This window comes from Erithacus rubecula (genome assembly GCF_903797595.1).
Source record: "Erithacus rubecula genome assembly, chromosome: 8".
Taxonomy (NCBI): domain Eukaryota; kingdom Metazoa; phylum Chordata; class Aves; order Passeriformes; family Muscicapidae; genus Erithacus; species Erithacus rubecula.
This window is the reverse complement of record NC_136659.1, coordinates 10,633,495-10,647,792: the sequence shown is the minus strand read 5'-3', so window position 1 is coordinate 10,647,792 and position 14,298 is coordinate 10,633,495. Positions and strand designations below refer to the sequence as shown.

The 14,298-nt window shown below is 43.3% G+C and overlaps 1 protein-coding gene across 3 annotated transcripts in view; it reads left to right on the top strand.

Moving 5' to 3' along the window:
• SATB2 (SATB homeobox 2) overlaps positions 1-13,546 on the top strand; it is a 127,537-nt gene extending 113,991 nt beyond the window's left edge. For all 3 annotated transcript variants that reach the window (XM_079311373.1, XM_079311372.1, XM_079311374.1), the window contains one exon: positions 10,471-13,546. In XM_079311373.1, coding sequence (XP_079167499.1) covers positions 10,471-10,926 — 456 coding nt within the window. In that variant the 3' untranslated portion in view covers positions 10,927-13,546. The remainder of the gene's footprint in view (positions 1-10,470) is intronic.
• Positions 13,547-14,298: the final 752 nt, after the last annotated feature.

Genomic DNA, 14,298 nt, shown 5'->3' with positions numbered 1-14,298 from the left:
TGCTGACATTTCTGAAATGTTGAAAGAAAAAAATATGTTGGTCCTTTCTAAATTATTATTTTCAGTTCAAATAAAAAAAAAGGTTTGCGGCAGTTTAGAACAACAAGCAACATAATGCTTTGAAGGAAAATAGGAAGAATTTGAAGAGCAGAAGTTGTTCTGAATAAAAGCAATGAGAATATGCTGTTTCATGAAAAATGCCTAAACAACTGCTTGAACTTTGTCATAATATTCACCCCTCTGCTGCCCCAGGCAAACAGTTTGGCAAAGTAGAGTTTACTTAGTCAGTCCTTTGATGTCACTCAGTCAACATTTTTGACCAAAAGATCTTTGACTGAAAAATGCCACAAAATCCCAACCTTACTGAAGCAAAGAATGGTGTTTTGCATTTCTAGCAAAAGCCTGGGGCTCCTTGCACACAGACCTACAGTAGCTGCAGGCTTGTGTCAAGCGTGAGCTTTACCCCTGCAATTTTGTGTGTGTAGCCAGGCATGGACAGAGCAGTCCATGGAGGTCCCCACAGCAGCCAGCAGCAAAGCTGGATGGATCCCAGGGCCATAACAATGTCATCTTCTGCTTTGTTCTAATACTGCCTCTCTGGCCTTACATTAAACTGCTTTATTTATGTACTAAAAAACTGTGAATATAAAGTGCATGTGCTGTTGACTTCCCATAAAGAAATATTCTGCCAGCATCCATAGTCTGTAAAATAGGTACAGGTCAGAGTAGTGAGACATGGAGCTCAACAGCATAGGAGTGAGATGCCAGGGTGGCTTCCTCTGTCATCTCCATGTGCCCACCTTCTCCAGAGCTCAGTCAGGAAGATGAAGGATTGCAGATCTAATTCTCTGAGGCATCCTGTCTTCAGTGACCTAATCTGTGCAGGAGACTGTACTTTGGTCATTTGATTTTTATTTACCCAGTTTCAAGCTAAGGGTATAATAAAGCATATTATGCCAGTTGCGTGTGTGGTAATACTGAATATTTTGCTTTTACCACGGTAGTTGATTATAATGCACTTTTTAGGACTTGCCTTCTAAAAAAAGGAATATTTATACTTTTATGTGTTTGATTCACACAGTATAGTTTGCACAAGTCCTGTTATTAAGTGCATTGGTGGTTACATCTCAAAAGCCAAAAAACATGCTGAGTAGTGTTTTATCAGCACAAATCTGCTATTTTCACTAACCATAACAGTCAGGTTCTCTTGACTTCTAACTGTTCCCATTGTAAAAATTAGCAGTACAGTTGGGTATTCTTAAAACCCCAAATAGCCATCTGTAAGGACCTAAAACAGTTTGATGGGACAAATAATTACCCCCCCACCAGAATCCAGTGTCTAATCCAAACATACCCTTCCTGAAATAATGCAGTGCCTACTCCTGGTCTGAGTAACTGGAAAACAACATTATTATAGTGGCGCCATTCATGCCACCATAGTTAGGGGTTTAGAGCTTGACCTTAAGCATGGCTCTAGGTTGGGGCTTGTCAGGGAAGATCTTGCTCACACTGCCCAGAAATACTCTTCTGATTTTCAAAAGAAAAGGAGAACATGTGTAGTGGATATCAAAGAAGAAAGCGTAGAGGACACCCAAAGTTTTGTCTGTAGAAAACCAAACCAAAAACCCTTTGGTTGGCCTCCTTAGTTGCTGTGGCATTCTGCCAGCTCCTCATTAGGATTATCAAGGTTGGGATGGTGAAACGCAGAACTGACCTGAAATCTTTGGCAGACCTTCCTTTCAGCCACAACCAAGCTCAGGCTCTATGTGCAAAGGCTAAGCAAGGCTTGCACACCATTGCACCCCAGAGAGCCTTGCTAGGGCTGTGAGAGAAAGCACAGAAGAGGCAGGGCAGAGGCCCACAAAGCTCATGGTCTTGTTTTGGAGAAGGTGATTGTTAACTGGAAGGTTTGTAGTCCTCAAGGCGCACACAGATGTTAAAAGTCCCACTTGAGGGGACAGCATCACATGAAGAAGGGCGGTGTTTCTGAGGTTGCTGCTGTTCCTTTTTCCCTTGTGGAAGAGGCTGCCTTGCTACCACAGGTTACAGGCAGGAGAGACTCGTGTGGCTTCTCCAAGGCCAGCAGAGTCCTGCCTGCCTGCCAGGGGTGCAGCAAACTGGCCCCTGTGCCAGCTGTGCTGGCTGTGCCCCATCCCCAGACAATGGAGCCATCCATCACCAGTGCCTTCAGGAGAGAGTCTGCAGCGAGGTTGTGCAACACTTCCTGACCGCATCGGCCGCTCTGTCACCAGCGCCTGGTTTGTGCCAGCAGCAGCCGGAGCGGAGCCGCCCGGGCTGTGCGCACAGGAGCTGCGGGCTGCCTCCACCTGAGGGCTGGGCAGCAGCTGCTGGCAGCTCTCCCAGGCTGCAGCCAGGTGCGAGAGAAAGGGCTACCCGTGCTGCTTGCAGCTACTCTGCACTGAGCCTAAGGATCTGGCTTCAACCAGCCCAGGATGGGAAATTCGGAGCTAACACGTGAATGCTCATCAGCATGAGTTCATTTATGCTGCCCCATAAAATCAGCCAGTTCTCAGGCGCTTGCACAGCAATGAAAGTTGTGCCTGTGCTTTTGTGGGAAGAGTTGAGTTAGCATTCGAGGGAGAGCAGTTACCCCAGGAAACACCGGGACACTGTTCTGCATTGTCAGAGTTTTCTGATTTATTTTTTTAACATTATACAGACAAAATAGTGGCTATTGTGTAGGCACGTGCTGTCTATTAACAGAGATCAGGAAAGGGAAATAAACCACGCATTACTGAAGAATAAGATCATGATTGTGGTCAAGTGGTGGCAGAAGTTTTTTTTCTCTTTGTCAAGCTGATTTGTAAACATTCTTCAAACAACTGTGCAGACAGCAGTGCCACAGCTTCTTGAAAGGAAAGCAAAGACAAGGAAAGATTCCTCTTCACAGATGTTTCACAGTAACTTCTTAGACCTGTCCCAAAGTTATCTGGTCATCTGAAGTTGTCATTGCAAGCTATGCTGCACATGTGGCCTCTTAGCAACGCAGTGTAATCAGGCTGTACTTTAAATTTTATCTCCAGTGATGATAGCACTAAAGAATGTTTTGTGGTGGATTTGCTCTGATGTATGGTAAGCTCCTGTTAGCATTAATGGGAGCAGTGTGTGCTGGGGAGGGGGAGAGACGTTCTCCCCACCTTCAGGTCAAGAGTTATTGTTTTGCTTATGCTTATCATTTTGTGTGGGATGCCAAAAGCAACATACAACTGAAAGTTTATTTTTTCTTTTTTTTTTTTTTTTTTGTAATTCCTATTGTCTCTTTTGTCACCTTTTGAACCATTTTTGATAGTTTGGTGCTGGAGGATTGCAGGATGGGGCTGCTGTTTCAGAGGCTGGGTGTTGTGTCTTGCCATGCTTTCAAATCCCTGCCTATTTCCTGCCCTTGAGCAAGGCAGCTGCCGTAAAGCAAAGGGAAGCATGTGGCAAGTGTGCTCCAAAGATGTTGAAATGAATCACTTCAACCAGCTTACATTCCAGCCTGGAAACCAAACTTGCCTTTGACTTTGGGTTCCTTGTGGAACTCATTTCTCTCCTCAAGAGTCCTCTCTAAGTCCCTTTTTTGGAGCTCAGAGTGTGACTTGCACCTTAGAGCCAATAGATTTAGGACACAGGGTTTATCTGATCCGATATTCTGGCTCCACTGGTGGTCAGGAGCAGATGAAGGGTGGCAGGAAAGGCCTGAATATTTGGGGTTTTTTTTAGTGTGTGACTGCTTTGTTTTTGCAGACAAAATGAATGGGACCCAGTGCTGCTGGCTTACAAGGTGGTGTAGCCACCAGTTCTCGTTGGCTGGTTTGGTCTGGCGTTCATGAGATGGAGTACATCCTATCACAGACAAGTACTATAATTACCTCTAATAAGGGTGTTTGCTCCTGTGAAGCAATTACTAAGCTGCATTGGAAAATGCAGCCAGCATTTGGATGTGCAGCCAGCATTTGAGCTACAAAATTAAAAGAAGCTCGGACTGAAGTTAGATGAAAGTGAACATATTTATCCATGTCTGACTTCCTACCATTTTGCACGCTCATATTGATTTCTTTTGACACGGTCTTCTTTTATTGAGTACCATATATTTTTTTAAATCCCTAACCGATAACAGTACCTGCTAAGGGCAATTGTAAAAGGAAACTAAAGTATATTAAACCTGCCTGGAGTCAAAATGTAATGTAACACCTGTCGTCTGCAATTTGTCATCACTTCATAGATACTTTTTCTTTTTTAATAACAGTTTTGGATTTCCCTGAGTTTTGACCTTAGGATACAGTATAATCCAAGAAAAGCAAGGAAACTAAACCACAGTCTTTAACACAGCTTTATGGTGTCAAGGTGTGAAATCACTCTGAGAATGAGCCCAAAGAAAATACTTCCTTTGGTGCTGCGACTAGTGCTGCAGTGTTTACACAAATGAATGTATTTTTGCAAGGGAAGAAAAAAAGAGTAGTCTTAAGAACCACATTTTTAATAGGAAAGAAATGAACACAGGTGCAAATTGTAACTTCTGCTACAGTTTCTTGTACAGACATTCCTAGAAACCTGTAAAGAGTCTTGGCACAGTGACTGTGTGTAATTAATGTTCTTAGCCCTGCGAGCCCCGGCCTGGGAGGCTGTCAGGGTGGAGGCTGGGTTATGGCAGCTGCTGCCTCTCTTCTATTCTTACACATTTCTATATGGGAAGAGAGACAAGGGCTAGGGGCTGTAAGGCTGTTTGTTTGAGTAGATAATCTCCTGCAGATTATTCCTGTAAACTCTGGTGAGAGGGACAGTGTCTCCTCGGTATAAGGTTTTGTTGCAACTAAAGGGAGTTTGTCTCCTCAGTAAACTCTTGTGACGATAGCTGGGCATTGCCAGGGGGCTCTCAGCTTACACAAGTGAGGTGTTGCTCAGTAAAATGCAGCAGAAGACTTTGTTTAGCCTGTCTTCCACCCTGCTTTGAGTTCAGCTGGCCATGGGGAAGGAGCTTTTCCAGTGGCTGACAGGAGGGGTGTGCTGAATTGTTTTTGCATGGGGTCAGACTGGTGGTGACTCCTGCTGATGAGCCCTGAACACTTGTGAGCACAGTAATAGATGTTAGATGTATGGAAATGAAGGTTCTGGACCTATGTTTTGTAGTATGTGTCTGTTCCTCTGACTTTATTTTGAGGTCCTTAAGCAGGCTAAAATCTTGCTGTCTTTGGCATAGAAGTCCTTGATGTGATGCAGTGTAATGGCTGTGAGAACAATGTAAAGGTAAAGAAAAGCTGAAAGGTGAGACCCCTTCCCACCACTGAGAATAGATTGGTAGAATTACTTGGTTTGGGAAGCACCTGTAAGATTATTGAGTCCAGACATTAGCCCACCAATGCCAAGTCCACCACCAAACCATATCTCTAAGTGCCACATCTTCACATCTTTTAAATACCTCTAGGGATGTTGGCTCCACCATTTCCCTGGGTAGCTTGTTCCAGTGCTTTGCAACTCTTGCACTAAAATCCAATTTAAACCTCCTTTGGCAAAGAGAAGGCAAATCCATTCAACTTTGCTTCTTGTGGGTTTGGGTTATCAAAATTGATGTTGACTACCCCAGGCCATCAAGGTACCTGTCAGTGCTCATGCTGTCTGTGCATAGAGGCAGGTGGTCTGTGTTCAACAAGGGCAGTCTCTGTTGCAAATGCACAGTCTTTGAAGAATATAACATTTTTGGTACTTCTCTTAGCTAGGGGCACCTCCTCATCTCAGCAAATCCCAGTGGAAGGGAGCTCACATGACTGATCCTCTTTGCAAAGGGAAGGACAGAACCACACTAGGAAACAAAAGAGCTTGGGGTTTTCACACAGAAATGCAGCTCCTGATTCCAGTGTGCTCAAAAGGCTGTCCTGGCAGTGGAGGGTGATGTGTCACAGAGCCAGTGCTGTCAGCTGGTGCCTCACTGCTGGAGGTGCCCTGGTGTGTGTGTGTTCTCCACTCGAGCACCCTGCTTGGCTCCCTTAGCCACTCACCAATGTCACGTGTGTAGTTCTAGCTAGAAAGTGGGTGGAAATGGAAACAAACATCAGTGGCATAGTGAATCCAGCCAAAATTAAATACAGTGCAGGCACAGACTGCAGTTCCGTGACATTAATCTTTCAGTTTGGGTTCACTCACCTCTCTTTTTTGTGGGAACACCAAAGTCAGGTTTCTCCTGTGGGAGCACATGCAGGCATGGGGAGTGGGTACATGTAAAGCAGTGCAACAGTCCCTTCCCCCTGATAATTCTTGGCTTTGGATTTTAGATAGACCACAAACCCTTAGCTTATTACAAATAATCCTGATCACTCCCGTAATGATACACTACATTATATATTCTCCTAAATTTAATCATTCAATATCTCACTTCCTTCCCTGTAGGCATGTACTATTATATTTTACATATGGCTTCCAGCTGCTTTTCATTGTGGCCTTCAAATCATATTTCAGTACAGTGTGATCTAAGACCAGTCACTTTATCATTTCAAGTCAACTTCCATCACAGTCATTTTCTTGCAAGCTTTCTACCAGGACTGGTACATTTGTTTCAAAAAGATAAGTTTGTCTGTGAGGAGAAAGTCTATCTGAACGAACTTGCATGAAGCAGCATCTTCCAGAGGAGCTCTGTTCTCAAATGTTGAAAGGTACCCATGCTTAAAGAGTTTAAAACTTTAATCTCTTGCAGGAATTAAAAGAATAAATCCTCTGGGCATGAAAGGAAATCTGAATCTTCACATTTGATTTGAAAGTAGATGAGAAATCAGGAAGGGGAAGGGAAGTCAGCTCCAGATGGTGCTAGCTGTGGAGGAGGAGGAGGCTGCCCCACCTGTGGCTGGGGAGCAGTGGGGAAGGGCATGGGGGATGGAAATGGGAGTGGGGAAGGGAGTGTGGGGCATCTGTGCCACAAAGTGCATCCTTCTGAGGCCAGCACCAGCTTTCCTGGGAGAAGGAAGCTGAGCATGGCCATTGTTTTTATCCCTTCTCTCTGAAGCCCATCGTGTGCTTTGTGGTAGGTCTGGCCACCGTGGAGGGTTCACCTGTGCTGGGAATGCACTGTGCCCTGCACATGGAAGGGCAGTGCTGTTGTTTCCTTCTTGGCAGAGCAGAGGCAGAGCAGCACTGACCCAAATCCCAAAGTGATATGGCAGGGTGTGCACAGCAATTTGTGAAGCTGCTGGAAATTTTACCTGCAGATGTAAGAGCCTAATAATGACCCAAGATCTGAAAATCTGGAGCTCCAAGAATGGTCCATTTCCTCTTTGAGGCTATGGCGTGCAGAGACAGACATGAAGTAAGCCAATCACTCAAATTGTCCAACATGCTCATCAGTCAAGTGTAGTTTAAAGCAAATACTTAATGTAAAGGTAATTTAGACTTCATCTTGTACCATGTGCTCAGCAGTTGGTCTGGTTTGCATGGAAAAGGATGTTCTTCTGTGCTAGATAGCCTGTCCTGTCAGGAGGAATTGCAAAACTGACCACAGCCCAGATTTGAAGGACATCCTGTGCATTTATCCATCTCTTTGTATGTGGCTAAAGTTCTGTTGCTGAAAAATACAGTGTGGCTGAAATCCTTTGTTAATGCTATTGGCAATCCAGAGGAAACCCCCAGAAGTTAGTGAAATAATGAGATTCATCTGTTATAAGAGAAGATATAGTTTTTTTCATTACCTAAGATAACAGGAGGTGAAATAAAGTACAACCTTTTTCTGGTATTTTACACTGATTACCCCCAGGTTTTGCATTTTCTCTTCTCAAGAAGGTGGAGAGGTCACTCTGGAAAAGGAAGGGTTAATTGAAATTATTCTTCCCTCCTGCACTCAGCCCTCTCTTTGGTTGATTGCTTTATAGATGCTGTAGGCATCTCTTCATCTCCTTCAAATTAAACATTTTACTGCTGCTGATCCCGTATTGTTGGATTTTTTTCATCATTATATTTGATTGGAAGTCTTGTAACATTTTTCAAGCTGGATCATTTCTCATGCTATTTGTCAACTGAAAAGGGGAAAAAAAAAGCCCCTTTCCAACTCCAACAAGAATGAACTGAATAATTCGCACCCTTTCTGGATGTGTTTCTATCTGTTAGATGCTACTTGAATCCAGCTTCTGATTAGCAATGCTTGCAGCTTTCTGTGTGACGCTGTCTGTAAGTTCCCTGGCAGTTTATTTGTGGTGTTAAATCTTTCTGATTTTGGCTGCTCTGGGCCTTACTTTGTCAGGGGACAGGACCAGAAAGCCACAACAGGGGAGATTAGGTAGGGTCTGTGTGATGAATCTGTGGGGCTTGGTGCCTGGCTGGGGCCAGCAATCCTGGGCTCTGCTGCTTTCAGTGCTCCCTGCTGACGTAGGTACGGATCCCACCCTCATCTGTAACCCTCTATTTGGAAACGTCAGCCCTTCTCTTTGAAAGCAATCCATGGGCAAAAAAGAAATCCTCAAAGAGCAGCTGAGCGATTCCATTCATTGGAACATGATGCTCTTTTATTGCAAGAGATGTAATAAAACATAAACCAGAGTATCTGTCATTTCCATTTGAGCTCCCCCTTTTCCCCCACTCCTTGGTGAGCCATTTCTATGGCACCCTCAGTATTTATGTGCTCGGGAGGAAAATGTGCATATTGGCACCAAAACAAGTTTGCTGTGTTTCTGCCCAGCCTCAGCTCTTGCCTGTGGGGTGACAAGTCCTGTGCTGGCACCTGCTCTTGTGGAGCTGCTCCTTGTTGGGGTGTTCCTGCCACTGTCCCAGCACGGCTGTGCCTGTGGGGACAGCGGGCAGTGCTGCCAGCAGCAGGATGTGCAGCTGTGTCCCTGCACTGCCAGCCCACGCTTACCGGGGCACTGGTGCTGGGTCCTGCTCTGCCCCGGGGCAGCAGGGACTGCTCCCAGCCAGGACCCTGTCACAGGCAGGTCCCTGTCACAGCATCCCTGCGTGCTCAGCTCCCCGGGCACACTGCGCTGGGCAGTGCCTGGGGACAATGTTCTGCTTCCCAAAAGCTGTGACTGGAGATGGCTGATGTTACAAATTGTCATGGCAGGAGCATTTGATGAAGGAGATGAATAAAGGGCTCTTCTGCACAGAGCCTTTTCATGTATTGGCCTAACAGGCTGATATTCCACAGCGGATTTCCCTCTTGCGGCAATAACTTGACTAGTGTAGCATTTTACTGCGGGCTTGGTATGTGTGTGAAATTCAGTGCAAGTTCTCAGCACATTTCCATTATTTATCCTTGGGTTTGTTTGTTTTTGTTTTTTTTTTTTTTTTTCTTTAGAGTGCTTTAATGTAGGCTTGATTCTCTGGATATTACAGTTTGCAACAAAGACATTTTCTTCTTGGATAAAGAGCCAGAATTCCATCTTACTTGTGGAAGAAAAGAGTTACCCATATTGATTTTGTTAGCTTTGAGTGTCAAGCTCTAATAATTATTTCCCTGCATCTGAAGAAACCTCTGGGCAAATACAGCCCTCAATCCTGTAGGGGATTTTTTTCTGTTAATCTCCCTTGTATAGATTTGGTTTTAAAGAAAGCATATGGAGCTCCTCTGTGTTTTGAACAATTCAGAGCAGGTATTTTTTCCCCTGGAATAAGAGCTGCACAAGGCCCTTTCTTAGTCATTTTAAGTGGCTGTTAGGAAGATTAAGAGCTACATATGCTTTCTTTAAACTTGCCGAAAAGGAGATACTGTGGGTGAAAATCTGTTACAAGACTGCAAAGTGTTTGCCCAGAGGGTGTCTTAGAATGGAGGGCCATTATTATTTGAACTCAGAACTCCTCAACTAGTGAAATTTCCACAGATGTAACACAGAGAAATCTTTTCAGGAGACATATTAAAGCCACCTATGTCAAGCAACTGAATTGACTGTGCTGTCTCTCTTGAGAGAAGGGAAATCTTAGCAAATCACTGCATTTCTACTATTTATTTTTCTTCCATAAAGTAGCTGTGATGGATTTTAATGCAAAATCATTATTCATAAAGTAGCACCTGACGATCCCACGTGTTTAGGCCTTTGTGGCACTTGAAATCTTGAAGAAAAGGTTGAAGTATCTAGCCTGAAAAGATGAGAGGAAACAAGGATGGGGAGAAGAGGAGCAAAGCAGGAGAATTACTTTTCTGAGATGGCGCAACTGGCCAATCACCATGACAATGACACTATAATACCTTTTGACTTAATTTTTATTTTGGCTATTTGATATTTCTTTTTATTACTTACATTTTATATTTCTTACTTATTTTGTGGGTTTACATTTATTTTATATTGCTTGGCTTTTATATCACTTCTTCCTTTCAGTTTGTAGATGTGCAGACAGGTGTAGCTGTCTTACAGGTGAGAAGGGCAGTGGACAATGCATTTTAATTGTAGTTTTCTTGACCAGAACAAAGCAGGTCCTGTGTACAGACATGTACAAGTGCCCTAATGTCAACCACGGAGGAGGCCAGCATGTGAAGTGTGTGTCTGTTTGATCTTTTAGGTGCTGCACAGACAGCAGTCCCAGCCTGCCAAGGAGAATTCCCCACCTAGAGAAGAGGCTCCTCCTCCACCTGCTGAGGACAGTTGTGCCAAAAAGCCAAGATCCCGTACCAAGATCTCCTTGGAAGCTCTAGGTATCCTTCAAAGCTTTATTCACGACGTGGGGCTCTACCCTGACCAGGAAGCCATCCACACCCTCTCTGCTCAGCTGGATCTCCCCAAACACACCATCATCAAATTCTTCCAGAACCAGCGCTACCACGTAAAGCACCACGGGAAGCTAAAAGAGCACTTGGGAACGGTGGTTGATGTGGCAGAGTACAAGGATGAGGAGCTGCTGACAGAGTCGGAGGAGAACGACAGCGAGGAAGGCTCTGAGGAAATGTACAAAGTAGAGGCCGAGGAGGAGAATCCCGACAAAAGCAAGGCAGCTCCAGCAGACATCGACCAGAGATAATGTGAGACAGGAGTGCAGAAAGCAATACATTGATCCAAGGATTTTCTGGTTTTATTTCCCATTTTTTTTCCTCGTTTTACTTTCTGTTTGTTTGTTTCCGTTGCGCATGATCCATGTGCAAACCGAATGAATTCAGCATTGCCCCATCAGACATCGCCTTGACACAGACACTTGAGTGTTACACTTCCTACATCTGACTGAAGCAATCGTTGTAGTCACATAGGATTATGCCTTCATCAATCTTGCACTTATGAAAGGGACAGCTAGCAAGTACATGGGAAGAAAAAGTCCTATGAAATCAGTGAAGGGAAATTTACAACTTTGTGTGTGTATATATATATTTACATAATATATATATATATATCTATAAAATTGCATGGGACGGAACTTTTCAACCTGAGAGTATAGACTGTGAAATGAGTTCTTTAAAGAGGAGACTTGTTTATGTATTAAAACCACTTCACAATGAGTTGCTTTGGCTTTTTGATAAACTGCCGCCTGCTCTCAGGGTGTGGTGACTATTTTTGAATTCCTATTTATTTTCTATGTTTATCCCTGATTTTTTTTTTTTTTTCATTATTATATGGCTTCCTATCTGGCAACTTGATGGGTAATTTTTGAGGTATTTAAAGATGTAAATCAACACTGCCAAAAAAAGAAAAGAGGGAAAAGAGAAAATGGAAAAACAAATCAGGGCACCTTAAAAAGAAAACCAGTAAGTTAAAAGTACTTTGAACACAGTGCACACTTAAAGGATACAGCATGTTCCACTCTCCAGATAGTCCTCTCTGTAGCGAACAGATGAGTTTTCATGGGATTCAGAATGACTAAAGCTGAAATGCAGCGCATAGAAGACTTGTCCATTAACGAGGTCTTTATAGAAAGAGAAAAAAGATAAATGTGTTGAGATTTGATGTATGGAATTCATACTATCAACCACATTTTACCGTGGATTTTATTTACCTGTTCTCTGTTTCAGATCTTAAAATTTGTAAGCTTCCTTCTTGTTGTTGCTTTTTGTTTATACTGAAGTGAAACACACACACACACACACACACACACACAAACACGCACGTGTAAAGTGACATTGCGACACGAAACGCCGCAATCCCGAGTCCTGCCCAGGTCAATCGCTGCCAGCCCGAGGGTTTGCGTTGCTGCCTCGCCCTGCTCGCAGCCTGCCCGCGTTCCTGTTGTGGCTGGGCTCCCTCGTGTCCCCCAGTGTCGTGTGCCAGTGCAGTGCCGCGTTGGCAGCCGCAGCCGCGCTCCCTGCGGCCCGGCTGCATCCCAGCCCCGTCCCAGCGCTCCGGGTGGAGGCTCCGCAGCGCCCAGGCTGCAGCTACGGCACCTGGAGCAGAGCCAGCCCAGCGACTCTTCATGGCCCGAGCGCTAAAGCTGCCGCCTGCCACAGCGCCCGCCCGCTCTGAGGCTCCCTGTCGAGAGAGACGCCAAGTAGCATTCACTTTCCATTTACTTTTCACTTCCGTGCAATGATTTCCGAGACAAAGACCTCACCTTGCAGCTGGATTGATTTCAGACGCCTGTAAACTGCAGCCATAACGGTACCAACAAGGCTTCTGGCTTTTTTCTTCTTTTTTTTCACATGGGCTTTTCATGTCATCTTGACAAAGACCTCATGCAATATCACTTTGAAAGTTACTTTCTGTTTACTACACCAGGCAATGTAATATAACTGTTAATACTATTTATATATTTGAAAGGTATAAAAGGTAGGAGTTAAAAACGAAAAACAAACCTCTACGTGTAGATATTTACTCAGAACAGACAATATACAGGGAGAAGACGTTGCAATACAAGCTAATTCTAGCTGCTCAGTAACCTCTGGAGTTTTTATGAGATTTTTTCAGAGCTAATGTTTGAAACATGAGAATCTCTGCATAAATTTCATATACCTTTGCAAAATTATGGTGGGTTGCTTACTTAATGCCCCTTTTGCTCTTCATCCTTTAGTTCTGTAGTATGCTGCAGCTTTAATCAGAATTTCGATGGTTGCTGCTTTATGTTTCTCTCAGAGCTACGCTTTCAAAACTGTCTTCTTATCCTGTAGCTGAAATCACTCCATACATTTGAAAGGAAACTGAATTTTGCCAAGCTATGTAAGTTGTTCATCTGATGATGGCATCAACATTTGGTATCTTTTACACTTCAACCAAAAATTTTATTAGGTATTTTTTCAATGCTGAGTCTTGCCTTTTTATTTTTAATTTCACTGCCAATTTTGCAGTGGTTCTAAGTGAATCTGTGGGCATTTTAGCCTGTGGTCTTGCCAGAACTTTGCGAATTACAATGCATATATGTCTATTTATTCAATATCCATCATATAATATCTATTTGGAGAAAGAAACTTTTCTTGTAGTGCCTCTTAACAAAGCACAATTTTCCGCCTTTTTTGTGAAATAAAAAATAAAAAAAACAAATTGTGTTTTATTGCGGTATCAACAATGTGAATAAGGATTAACATATTGTAAATGTTCATTTTTCCATGTAAATCAACTTTATCTTCGTTATCACTAAGTGATAATTAATTTTTAACTTATGTGCATTGTTAGGCTGTTAGAATTTTTTGGTTGTTGAAATAAAACGCATTCAATAAATATGACTTAATTTGTCAAGTAATTTACTGGGCCTTTTTTCTTTCCTCCTGAGTTCAAGTGGAGCAAGGTCTGCAAGATGGAGGGGGCATATTTGCCTGTGTTGTGTCAGTGGCTTTCTGTGCTCACGTAGGTGCCTGCACAGGGCGTTCCTGGTGGGGTCAGGAGGGTGGGGGTGCCTTCAGCCTGTCAGAGAATAAACTCAAAACACACACACAAAGATCCACTTCCAGTCTGCTGTCTTCTTTTGCTGGTAGATTTTTTTCTGTTTATAATTAAAAAGCCACAAATGACTGCGTGTCAGGAAACTTTTGGAGCACACATGTCCATGGTTAATGGACATAATAAAAGGCTTTATTATATTTATAGCAGGGCATCCTACTGAGTGCGTAGAGGAATGCCGGAAGGATTGATGTATCTGAGAAATGTGTGAAATGTTTTTGGGGAGAATACAGATAAATGGAAAAAATTGCTCAAAATTCTTAAGCTAACAAAGTGGTAAGTGCCTGGATTCAATCCTAGTAGACAAATCATATACTGCATGTCAGATTTGAGTTGTCTAGGAATTGAGGTAGAGCAGTTTTTAAAAGCATTTATTTTTTTTTTCCTATAGTTCCAATACAATAGTTCTTCCCTTTTTTGTAGCTTATTTATATCCTATATAAAATATCTACTAAAATATGCTCTCTTGAGAAAAAAGATAAGGGGGGGATGAAGGAATAACCACATCTTTGTGTACCCAGCCACCTGTGTGCCACGT